Source organism: Anomalospiza imberbis, chromosome 20 (genome assembly GCF_031753505.1).
Source record: "Anomalospiza imberbis isolate Cuckoo-Finch-1a 21T00152 chromosome 20, ASM3175350v1, whole genome shotgun sequence".
NCBI lineage: Eukaryota > Metazoa > Chordata > Aves > Passeriformes > Viduidae > Anomalospiza > Anomalospiza imberbis.
Genome location: NC_089700.1, coordinates 353,634 through 366,200, shown reverse-complemented (window position 1 = coordinate 366,200; position 12,567 = coordinate 353,634). Strand labels below are relative to the sequence as shown.

Below are 12,567 nucleotides of genomic sequence, written 5' to 3'. Positions count from 1 at the left end.
GCACCAGAGCCACGGGCAGGGCCTGAGCCCAGGAGCTGCCCCTGCCCAGGAGGCAGAACTCCTGCCCTGGGCAGTGCCAGCCCTGAACAGGCTGCCCAGGGAGGGGCTGGAGTCTCCCTCAGCGGGGATACTGCAGAGCCCTCTGCACACAGTGCTGTGCCCTGTGCTCTGGGATGGCCCTGCCTGAGCAGGGAGGTGGCACCAGTGACCCTCTGTGGTCCCCTCCTGCCTGAACTGTTCTGGAATTCTGAGATTTTTTTTCTGATTAATAGACTTTCCATTTATCTCTTCACTATTGATGCCAGGGTTTCCTCCATGGGAAAAAATGCCCAGACTGGGAAGGCTGCTCTATTTGTCTGTCTGTCTGTGAAGATGCTGTTTCTCAGCACATCCTTGTAAGGCCAAAAGCAACTCAGCATTTGAAAATTAATTCCTATGGAACCCTTCCTATAGAAGGTTTTCTGGTTTTGATCTCTGCTTGTACAGTTGTCAACTATTTTTACACTATTTCTCTTACCTGCCTTTAAGATTTGTGAAATTCTTGAGGTCTAATTCCTTCCAAAATGCTCCCTGAAATCCCTGGGAAGTAGATGAAGGGAAGAGTGGCTCTCCTTGGAGAAGGGCAAGCTGTTCCAGTATCTTTTCTAAACAAAACATCCTTCCTTTCCTCTGACAGTCAGGTCCTGCCACACTCTCATAATACCAGGTTTTGATCCCTCCTTTCCAGCCTAACCTGTGGAAACAAATCATACAAGGTATCAGGGAGATATGGCAGGTTCTTTTCTGTTAACACAATGCTTTTTATTTCCTCTAGAAAAAGATCCTGGTGACTTTAAATGCTGAATGTTGAGGATTTCCCATATGTCCAGACTTGGGAAGCTGCTGAAGTGGATTATTAATTTTTACTGTGTTTATGCTTTTACTGCCTGCAATGTTCGGGCACGGTTCTGTCATTTGCTCAGCTTGATTTGCATGAAGCCTTTACAGTGGGATGCAGCCCAAGAATAAAAGAACTTAATGAAGATATAGCCCAGATATGTGAAATCACTCAGTATCACAAAGCCAAGTGAAATGAGTTGTCCAGAGGCTGATCCCAAATCACACCAACTGCTGGCTTAGGCCACAGAACCATACAGTACTTCACCAAGACTTACTGTCAAGCACATGTTTTGGACCTTCCTTTTAAAATTTTCAACCCCCAAAGAATGATCATGGTGTTGGAATGGCAGTTGATTTTTGTTCTTGGATTTTTTTGTTTGAAAGAAATAAATCCATCAGTTTCCAGAGAAAATGTACTAATGACAGAATGCCTCTGAGAGTAGACAAAATAGTTGTCCTGCACCCCAAACACACTGTCCTAAAATGCCCTGTGTCAGGTTTTGCTCCAATATGGAAGGAAGAAATTTGCCACATGGATGACAGTTTTCTCACTATTATTTCCCATAGCCCAGAATGCCCAAAACATCCTCTGATGTGACAGAAACCTGTGACAAGTTATTCCTGAGGCCTGGCATGAGCCAGAGTGACTCAGCACTGGCCTGTAGAGATGCTGGGATGTGGCCTAGCAAAGATAAAAACAATCTGAACATACAAGAAAGTAAAAACTATTCTGGTTTCAATCCAGCTTTTTCCCTTTTTCTGAAAGGGATCAAACTTACTTTCTCCCCCCTTTGTAGCCTGCTATATTCCTGTAATTGCTTAATAAATTGCAGTTTTGGGCTGAGGCCAAAATGTTCTTTACATTTCATAAAAGGTGCAGCAACCACACGTGAGTAGAGGATGGTGGTAGGTTTTCTGTGGGAATATTCAGAAAGGGCAGTTCCAGAAGCTGTGTGTTGTTAATGAAAGAAGGTATTTCTTGCTGAAACCTCTGACCCCAGCTCCTGTGTGATGCAGCACTATGAAAGTCAGTACTGATGGGTGGGAGGTATTGACTGGGGTGTCCCAGTCTCTCTAACTCTAGTTTGCCACTCCTGGTTGTCTAATGGTGACATAGCCTCGTGTCTGCTCAGCCCATTTGGGACAGAGTAGCATTCATTACCTGTCGACTTCAACACTTCCTCTCTGGGGGAGGATGTAACTGGCTCAAAATCATGCACAACCCCTCTGTGTGCACTGAACACAGACAGCTGATTTTTTCTTTTTAGCCAAGCTGAAATTTGGACAATTTGACTTTATCAACTTGATCAAACATATGCAATGCTGGTACAGCAACATGGAGACTGTCCATAGGGTGCCTGACATGTGCCTGCCTTGGCCAGTGGAGCTCCTGAGGTGGGGGATGCCTCCTGCAGGAGCTAGGATGGGATGGTTTTTCCTGATCAGCCTCTGCTGCTGGTTTCAGATGGGCAGCTCTCCCTCCCAGCTCTGTTGAGGCCTCATTCACTTTCTTTCCCACCAGCAGCCTCCCCCAGCTGTTTCGGCTCAGACCTGGATGTCCATCCTGAGTTCATCCTGTCAGGTCCTTCTCCCAGTGCCAACTACATTTTTCCTCAGTGGATGCCCACCAAGGTGGTCAGCACATGGGGTGCAGAGACAGGCTGAGAAAGCTGGATCTGCTCAGTCTGGAGAATGGGAGCAGAAGTGATTTAAGTCTCTCTAAGGAGTAGCTATGAAGATGGACACTTCATGGCTCACAGGGAAAGGACAAGAGGTAACAGATGCAGGTTACAACAAGGGAAGTAACCTTTAGACAAAGACAAACATTATTCCCTGTGATAGTGGTATGATGCAGACACAGGGATGAGAGAAATCTTGGGATCTCCAATCTTGAGTATTCTCCCAGACTGTCTAGGCCTTGAGAAAGCTCTCTGGATTTTCAGTTAACCCTGCTTTGAGTAGCTGGTTGACCTGCAAACCTCCTGATGTCCTTCTCCACTTCAATTTTCCTGTGATTTACAGTGATAAACTGTTTTACTTCCTAGCCAGAGTTCACCTGGGTGGACTCTAAGCTATCCCATGTATGCAAGTCCTGCAGCCCAGGCTGTCCCATGCTGTTGCATTCTTTTCTGTGAGGCCTGTCTTGACACCACAGAAATCTTCACGAGCCAGAACACGTTTTCTTGTAAAACCTCTTCTCCTGTCATTACAAGCACTTCCAGCCATGCCTTTGCTCATAAATGGGTCTCTGAAGTGAATCTGTGTCTTGTAAAACTGAGGGTTGTATAGATTCATCATGGAGCTGCAGCCAGAGCACTCTAAACAGTTTCCTCAGTCTTGATGACCTTTCTCTAATATATTTACCCTGGAATCCCTCTCAAGGTTTTAAGTATCAATGTTAATGCCTCTCAGGGAGGAGTAAGGGATGAGTTCCCTTTTGACCTGTTCACACTTTGGAGGCTGGTGACTGATGCTGTCCTTGGCCATACCCAACAATGCCCTTTGATAACTCATCATAGAAACATGGAATATCCTGAGTTGGAAAGTCCAGCTTCTGGCCTTGCACAGACTCCCCAGCAATCCCACCCTGTGTCTGAGAGCATTGCCCAAACGCTCCTGAAGCTCTGGCAGCCTTGGGGCCATGTCCGTTCCCCAGGGAGCCTGTGCAGTGCCCCAGCACCCTCTGGAGGAAGAACCTTTCCTGATATCCAACTAAACCCCCCAACACAGCTCCAGCTGTTCCCTCGGATCCTGTCCCTGGATACCAGAGAGAAGAGATTGGTGTCTGCCCCTCTGCTTGTTCCAATCTGTTTCAGAGTAGATATTTATGCCAGCAATTTTAAGTGGGAATCACTCCCATTTCAAAATCCAGTCCTCATGTTTTGTGTTGGAACCATTGCTTTGCATTTGGAAATCACTTGTGATCTTCAGCTTCACCAACTTCTCTCTCTCACACATTGCTGTGCTGACAACATCCTCTTCTGAGCCTTCATATGGTGAACAAGACAATTTTCTTGGCCTTTTCCCACCACATTTTCCCACAAAGGATCACTTCCCCTGCCTCCCCTCTCTCTTCTGGCCAATGTGTGGCTGAGCAGATCTGGGGAGCGGGAGAGTAATTAAAACCTGGTGACAAAAGCTCACGGTGTGAACAAGTCCCCCCTCTCCCTGTCTCAGATTCACTTAAATTGAGCCAGGTTCTGGAAAAGGTGCAAAGACCCAGGGGCAGAAGGGAGTCAACTGGGCATGGACACACTTGGTCTGGAGACTGGGATCTTCATTAGAGCTGCAGTTTCTGAAAACACCTTGCAGGTTAGGCAAGAGCCGACTGCTTCTGAAATGGGAGCAGGATGGATCCAGGTGCTGGGGTTCCTTGCAACAGGAGCAAATTACAGCTGTGGATTTTGGTATCTGTGGGTTTGGAGCCTGAATGTTGTGTTAGATCTGAGCTGCCTGTCTGTCCATGGTGAATTGGGAATGTCCTTGGCTTTCTCCAAACTCATCAGAGACACTTATCAGCTGTTTGAATCCTTACTCTGCACAACTCCCTGACAGGAGGGGGCAGCCACGGGGGGATTTGGGCTCTGCTTCCAGGGAACAGGGACAGGAGGAGAGGGAATGCCCTCAAGTTACACCGGGAGAGGTTCAGGTTGACATCAGGAGGAATTTCTTCTTGGCAAGAGTTGTCAGACACTGAAAGGGGCTGCCCAGGGCAGTGGTGGAGTCCCCATCCCTAGAGGTGTCCAAGGAAGGATTGGACATGGCACTTAGTGCCCTGGGCTGGTGACAAGGTGGGGGGATCAGTCACAGCTTGGACTGGATGATCCTGGAGGTATTTTCCAACCTTGGTATTTCTGTGAAGTCATTGAAAATTGCTGACAGTGACTTAAAATAAACCTTTTCAGTGGTTTGTGAACTGTTGTGAACTTGCAGACTTCCCTGTACCTGACATTCTGGGTGGGTTTCTATGTGCAGAGTTGTGTCAAAGGTTTCTTCTACAGCAGGAGCCTGACAACAACACCCTGGTTTGGAAACCACTGCCATTCTTGCAGGACAGCCATTCTACTCCTTTTACTGGCATTACATTTTAGGAACCTCTTTCTGGTAGTTCAGGATGAATCAGTTGTGCATCAAATCAACCTTCTCCCAGTCGCAAAAGGTCACAATTTTGTACAGATGAGATACAGGAAAGGGTGACAGACACAGAAAGGGAACTGTTTGCTGGATCAAACCTTGGAGAAGCAGAAAGAAGCCATGGTTTTTCTCTAAGCACTGGCTCCCCCAGGGACCTGGTCTCACAAGCACCAGTTCACAGGGTCCCAGTGTGCACACATGGGGCTCTTTTAGTGTCCATGTGCTGGTGCAGGGACAGTTCAGAGGCTGTGGAGAAGCTCTTTGCTTTGGCTGCCTCTCCTGTGGTTGCAAGGAAGCCTTGGGAGAGCTGAGAAATTAGGCTGCAGTCACCTCTCTTCAGTTTTCCAATGAAAATCAGGAGAAGAAGGGTCCGTGGCTAAGCCGGAAGAGCAGGGAGCACACGCAGTGCTCTTCTATATTATTATGTCTTTCCTCAGTTTCTTCAGGAAATATCACTGAGTCTTGCCCATTTTACAGTTCTCAAGGATTTGACTTTGTTCTTTAGGTTTTAGGTGATGATCATTGTGGATTTATGGGTCCTTGGGCTATTTCCTTTTGAGAATCTGCAGCTCTCAGACCTGGCTGGAATTGAGAGTCATTGCTCCTTCGAAGTGCCAGCTGCTACAGCAAGGCCTGGTGTGCAGATGATGACTCATGAAACATTTGTTTTTCAGCCCAGTCATTCTGGCTATTGCAAAGTTCCTTTTCACGCAGTTGTTTAGGAGATGAAATGCAGTTGGAGCAGTCCCAGCTTATACCTGCATTTTCCTGATTTACTCCTTGCTTTTGTAGGTGCTGTCTGAACATGCTCCTGCCTCTTGCCAGGAAAACATCGTGAGTTGCTGCTCTTGCTTTATCTTTTTGTCTAGACTTGTGACACTTTTCCCACTTTTCCCACTGTGCATGCAGAATGTCCCACTGCTCAGCTTGGTTCCTCTAGTGCCTGGATGTGTAGAGCAGGGTCTGACTGCTCAGATCACTGTTTTTTCTTCCTATGAAAATACTGATTTCTGATTTCCTGGACATCTTGCAGCCAACTCGCTTTGTGAATATCAATGTTTGCACAAAGTGAGACAGCCTGGCATCACAGAATCATGGAATCATGGAATGGTTTGGGATGGAATGGACTTAAATATCATCCAGTTCTACCCCTGCCATGGGCAGGGACACCTTCCACTATCCCAGGTTGCTCCAAGCCCCAACCTGGTCTTGGTCACTTCCAGAGATGAGGCAGCCACAGCTTCTCTGGGCAGGATTTGTGGTGTCCAATATATCCTGCTCTTCCCCACTAAAGATTTTCTTAAAATTCCTCAGGGTTCCTATTCCCAGAGCCCCCTGAAGGGGCTCTCCAAGCACTGCCAGCCCCACAGCCCCTGCACACAGATGGCTTTGCTGCTGTGTTTGCCCTGTTACCATCCAGCCCTCCTGGATCTCCTGCAGTGCTGTTGCTAAACCGGCTTCCCACGGTGAGTGCAGCTCCCAGCAGAGCACAGCCTGGCTGAAGCCTCACTCCCAAACCTCATTCCAGCTTTACACCACCCACACACAGCTGATGGAGGGAGTCTCACCTCTGCTCTACATCACCAGCTGCTCGTGACTTGTTCACTGCTCTGCTCAACACACTCTGAGCTGGAAGGATGGAGCTTTTCCTCCTTCATTACCCCTTTACCTGTCTTCTCATTGCCTTTCTAGTCCTCTACCAGGTGAAACCTGCATTCAGATTCTTCTGCAAGATGACCTTCTATAAGTTGTGGCTCTTCACCATAAGCATTGGGGCTGCCATCCTCAGTATTCCTCGTGGACGTAACGTGGACAACATGATGTAAGTTGTCTGTGGCTCCTTTCTGCCCTGAGCATTGATAGAGTCCACTCTATGCAGTACTTTGATTTGGAGGGTCCTGGGAGTGTGCTGTGGTAGGGAGGGATTGGTTTTATATTGATCTGGGGAGATGACAGACTCTGTAATTCAGAGAAGGGGTGTGGGTTTTAATATTGGTTTGGGGTTGATAAAAAGAATAACAAAATATGGAAAGAAAGGATGTAAAAGATGACATCGAATTGCCAAAGCAGGTAATACCAACAACCTGGATGTAATACATATTTGCTGTTTTTACTAGAGCTCTTTCATCTGGTCTTTGGAACTGTATTTCCCTCTTTCCCATGGCTGAGCATTCTATGACTAAGTTGTGTTGAGAAGGCCACTCCAGGGGCTCTTCCCATTCTCTACTCTGAGCCAGTGCACACCTGAGACATCACCACAGTGCAGTGCTGGCCCCTGCATGGGCACTGGTGTCCGCATCAGCTCAGTGACAGCCTGGTGTCCCAGGTCTGGCAGTCCCCCAGCCCATTCCACAGATGCCAATCCTGTATCTCCAGATTCCATTCAGACTCTCCAAGACGTGGTCTCACCTGGAAGCTGCATGGGCTGTTCAGGAGTGATCAGTGGTGGCAATCAGGAACCTGGGCTCAGTGGGGATGAAAAGATGACTCTGCTACACAGCACCACAGTGTTTGAACCCTTCTAAAGTGCCGCAGAAGCAGGATTTACCATTCCATTTTATGCTTCAGTGGGAATTCATATCTCCTAACTGAGCATCAGCCTTTTGCTTTGAGAAATTTTGTTCACCTCTTGACTTTGGTGCCTGATTTTTTTTCCCAGATGTTATTTTACCAATATCTCTTCAAATAGGACTCCCAGCATTGCAGCCTAATGCCACCTAAAGGCAAATCCCTCTCTTTCTACAGCCAGCAGGGTTAGGCACAGATTTCCTGCAGCCTGTATTCCCAACCCAGCAAGGTGGGGAGGAAAGCAGAGTACAAAGGTGTGCTGTGAATCTGGATATTATCTAATATTTGGTTGATCTGTGGAACTTCTGAAGCTGTAATTGCTTGGTCATTGGTCATGTATGGCTTGAGGGAAACCTGCAGGGTGTATTTGTCTTCCATTATTAAATAATCAGCTTGTTCACGAATTGTTCTCCAAGTCATGGTCAAAGCTGTGTCAGTGGGAAACCAGCAGAAGCAGAGGAAACCAGCCAGGTGGGCTGGTTTGGATGCAAAGTTTGGTCCCAAATTTCAACATCTCTGGCTAATTTCCACTCCTCTTTTCCAGGTTTTTGCGCATATTGACCATGCCACTCAAATACATCTTTGGCATTCAGATAGTGGTGAAAGGCAAGGAGAACCTCAGGACTAAGAAACCTTTTGTCCTGGTGCTGAATCACCAGACCTCTCTTGACATCCTGGGTATGTGGTGATCCTGCCTCCTGCTCCTGGCAGGCAGAAGGGCATGAGTGGCTGCTACAGAGCCCTTCACCAGCCAGCCCCAAGCCTGGGCTGGTCTCCAGGGTATCAGAGGCATTTTCAAGCTACATCAGCTTCACCATCTCCAAGGGAATGGGGACAAGGCTCTCAGCTGACCACAGCCCTCTCATAGCTGCTCTCCTTCAGTGCCAGTCCTGAGTGGATGGTCTGGAGACCCCTAAAATTTCCCAGGGATTCTATGAAGCTTCAGGCATGGCACCCCCTAAAGCAGAGGGCCATGGACACCCCCCTAAAGCTAGATCTTGTCGCTCAAGATCTAGAGAGACCTTGAGTGCAGATGACGATTTGTTCTGCCCTTGCTGTCCCCTTGCAGTGATGATGGAGATATTGCCAAGGCGCTGTGTGCCCATTGCAAAGAAGGAGATCCTGTACATGGGCACATTCGGCCTGGCCTGCTGGCTCGCAGGGGTCATCTTCATTGACCGCAAGAGGAGGGAAGAGTCCATTGGCACCCTGACAGAGGTGGCAGACTGCCTGCACAAGGACAACGTGAGTGGGGAGGAGTCCAATGAGGAGCTGCTGGAAAACAGGAATCTGAATGTGGGTGGAAAGAGATTTTTGTCTCTGGGCTGGGCACTGAGCAGAACAGAGTGAGAGCATCAGTATGTTCTGTGCCCATGAATGGAGGTCAGGGGTACAGAGATGAGCCCCGGGGCACCATCCCTCTGCAGTGGCTTAGAATTGTACCTGGAGGTCCTTCCGCCCTAATGTCTTCTCCCTCCTGCAGTTGCGTGTCTTGATCTTCCCTGAAGGAACTCGCAACCATGGTGGCTCCATGCTGCCCTTCAAACGTGGGGCCTTCCAACTGGCTGTGAAAGCCCAGGTGAGACCCACCTTCCTTCTGCCCCTGGAGTGTGATTTGCCTCCTGTGGTCCACCAGCAAACTAGGGTACTGGTCCCTGGCTTCCCTAAGGATTGAATACATATCCAGGAGCCCTCAGGAGTTTGCAGATGGCACAGGAGGGGTCTGTTACAGAAACAGAGAGACAAGTGGAAAACCTTTGCTACAGCTTGAGACAAAAGGGTGGGGGGACCTTGGCAAGAGCCCTGGACCTGCACAGGGAAGTTTCTGCTGAGCTGGCCTCTGTAGATAGTAATTTGATAATCCACTGTTGTTGGCCTAAATACAGAGATGAAAATACAAAATCCAAAGGCGAGGACATGGGGTGATATAGTCAAATGATCTAAATATTCAAATAATCCTCCAAGTGTCTGCTGTGACACTGATGGCGATAAGGTGCAGAATTCACCTGAAAACATTAGTTGGATTTTGGAGAAAGGATAAGGAGATGTGCATATTCACTGTAGACTACCTCCCCTCCAGGTCCCCATTATTCCTGTAGTGTTGTCTTCCTACAACAACTTCTACAACCAGAAGGAGAAGAAATTTACACCAGGTGAGGATGACCTGGGGCAAAGAATGGTGTGGGTGGTGGTGCAAGATCAGTCCTTGGAGCCATGACCAGGGTGGGAAGAGGACCACATGTATATGGAGATGGCACCCAGAAAACGGCAGTTTCTGTCTTCTTGGGAAGAAATGGGACATTTCAGGCATCACTTTTTCCTCTCCCCTTGGATTCTCACTGCTTGTCCAATACCTGTCCAAGAGAACTCGGAGAAGCAGGTCCTGCCCCTGACCCCCCAACAGGTGCATGGAGAGCTATTTACAATAACAAAAATTTCTACTGGCCACTGATAAAATTTTAGGGGGAAAAATAACTCAGGTCTTGGACTTCAGAAGGAAAATGCAGAAAAAAATGGTACAAATTCCAATAGAAAAAAGTAACCCATCATGCTCCTTCTGTCCCTTAACTGCCACTCACCTTACAATGGACTTCTGCCACTTCCCACTCTTTCCCAGGCCAGCCCTGTTTTTCTCTGAGGAGAGGATCTGCATCTGAAATTCTCATTCCTCCCATTGTTGTGCCTGGGTATAGTCATTCCCTCGCAGGCAGACACCTGGAAAGAGAGAGTGGTGCAAATGATAAATATGGAATTGCCTGTTTCCAGTCATCTTTCACCTACTGGGTTTATCCTCTCCCTGTTCAGACACAAAAGTCTTTTGGTTCTGGAAGTGTTTCCCCACTTGAGAGTCAATAGGACCATGACCAGGAATTCTGCTAGACTGTTCCCTTTCTTTCACATCCCTGCTCTGGGAAATCAGAGAATAACTTCCTGGGGAGGGATCTTGGAAGAAGCTGAACATTTTGTTTTAAGCAAGGCCAGGTCTAAAGACAGATGAGTTAGCTTTGTGACCAGTCCAAAAATGTATTAACTCCAAGGATGGAGATTCAAAGAATTCCCTGAGCTTTTTAGGAAAGACTTTTTGCAGTTACATTGTACATGCATGTACATTTGCCTATATGCAACTTCAGTCACCCTGTGAATTCATGGTTAGCTAGTTCCGTGCTAGCTCCACTTCCCAAATGGCTGTAAAACAGGCAGGACCTGCACTGCTGAAGAAAGAACCCTAGTTAGCTTTCCTTGAACTTTCCCACTTTCCCCATCTGGAAGTTTTGCCAGAACTGATTCTGAAGATGGTGGTCAAGATTCCTGCAAACTGAGCAGGTCCGTGGGTCAGGACAGCTCCCCGTGTCCGCAGGGGGTCTGGGTGTGCTGAGGAGCCTCTCAGAAGCCCGGTTTTGTGCCTGGTGTTGGGCACTGTCATTCATGGAACATATCCAGTGCTTGCTGGAAGTCTGTTCCAAAGAGACCTGAATTTTCAGCACAGCCTTGTCATCACTCTGCTCTTTAAGTAGGAGCAAATGAAGTGAGGTACCAGCCTGGCTTTGGGTGTAAGATGTGCAGGCAGGTAACACAGAATCATGGAATCACAGAAGGGTTTGGGTTGGAAGGGACTTGAAGGTCATTTCATTCCACCCCTTACCATGGGCAAGGACATCTTCCACTAGATCAGATGGCTCCAAGCCCCATCCAACATGACAAACCCTTTTCTTTTGCGAAGTTCTTCTCTACGCTTGTTTTGCCTCCTTCCCACAGCTCTGCTGCTGGCACTGCTGGATCTCAATCCAGGCACACGTGTTAAGTCATGCAAGAACATTACAACACATCACAGACTCTCCTCAGATCCCCAGGTTCCTGTCTGTGCAGGCACTGTCTTGTCTGTACTGGGTCAAAACAGGGAACTCTTGGTGCTAGAACAGAAGAGTATGATGGCAGCTCCCCAGTATGTTCTTCAGTTTACACCAGTCCACTGCTTAGGTGCTTCCCCAGAGAAATGTAACATACCAGGGATTCCTGGCCACAATTTCTCTCATCCCAAAGTGTGTTTCTGGAAGGAGGGACCGTGCTAAATTTGGTATACATAGATAGAGCACAGCCAGTTTGGATGTGTTGTATTAAACATCTTCTCTTTGCCTGTGATCTAGACAGACCCTGCAACCTTTCCACTGTGAAAACCCATCCTATATGAAACATTGCATTGTGTTGGAGGAGAGATTCACCTCTTTCCATATTTGTGATTCTTGTGCTCTCTGTGGATGGGAAAAGCCCAGGTTGGGTTTTTGCTGTGTACATTTGGGATGTGGCTGGGCTCCCACACCACTGGTGTGGGAATGAGGGCATTTCCTTGGTTGGCACCAACCCTCCTGCTGTACCGCCTCCGGCTCTTCTATACCACTCATGTGGGTTTTTTTCCCGTCTCACCTTCTTCCAGGAAAGATGATCATCCAGATCTTACCAGAAGTGGAGACACTGGGCCTGGGCCCAGACGATGTTCCCAAGCTGACGGAGCAGGTCCGTGACTCCATGCTCTCTGCCTACCAGGGGATATCAGGAATGATGAATGGAGCTTCTCATTAGCGATCCCATCTTCCAGCTCCATCTTCCATCTTCCATTCCCATCTATGTGTATGCCATAACTGAGGGGAGGCCATGACAACCACAGGAAGGTCTGGCAGCAGAGACAACTGTGGATTACAATGCTGACAAACCAGAGACAGGAAAAACATCCACCAAGAAGAGAAGCTTCCAAGGGGAATGTTCTTGTGTTTCTCCTAGAGAACTGTGCCACCCAGCGAGACAGACACACAGTGGACAGCTGGACATTTCTGTGTAATCATACTGCTGAGAATGTCCCACCAGCTGGACCCCAGGCAGAGCTGGGCCCTTCCTGTGATCATTGCTGCCTGCTTGTAACCACCTTTCCCAGTTCAGATCCAAAAAGGCAGAGGCATTGATCCCAAGCCTGTGACCATGCTGCCAGGGAAG

General features: G+C 48.0%; 1 protein-coding gene across 1 annotated transcript; it reads left to right on the top strand.

Moving 5' to 3' along the window:
- Nucleotides 1–4,804: 4,804 nt before the first annotated feature.
- Nucleotides 4,805–12,177, top strand: LOC137485545 (1-acyl-sn-glycerol-3-phosphate acyltransferase alpha-like). The gene is made up of 6 exons (XM_068210080.1): nt 4,805–6,835; nt 8,126–8,259; nt 8,651–8,826; nt 9,065–9,160; nt 9,662–9,734; nt 12,014–12,177. Exons 1-6 carry the CDS (start codon nt 6,651–6,653, stop codon nt 12,157–12,159), a joined length of 810 nt encoding a protein of 269 aa, XP_068066181.1. The 5' UTR covers nt 4,805–6,650; the 3' UTR covers nt 12,160–12,177.
- Nucleotides 12,178–12,567: the final 390 nt, after the last annotated feature.

Coding starts and splice junctions, on each gene's coding strand:
- LOC137485545 (XM_068210080.1), top strand. CDS start 6,651: ATGGAGCTTTTCCTCCTTCATTACCCCTTTACCTGTCTTCTCATTGCC. Junction 6,836..8,125: donor CGTAACGTGGACAACATGAT/GTAAGTTGTCTG, acceptor CCTCTTTTCCAG/GTTTTTGCGCATATTGACCA. Junction 8,827..9,064: donor ACTGCCTGCACAAGGACAAC/GTGAGTGGGGAG, acceptor TCCCTCCTGCAG/TTGCGTGTCTTGATCTTCCC.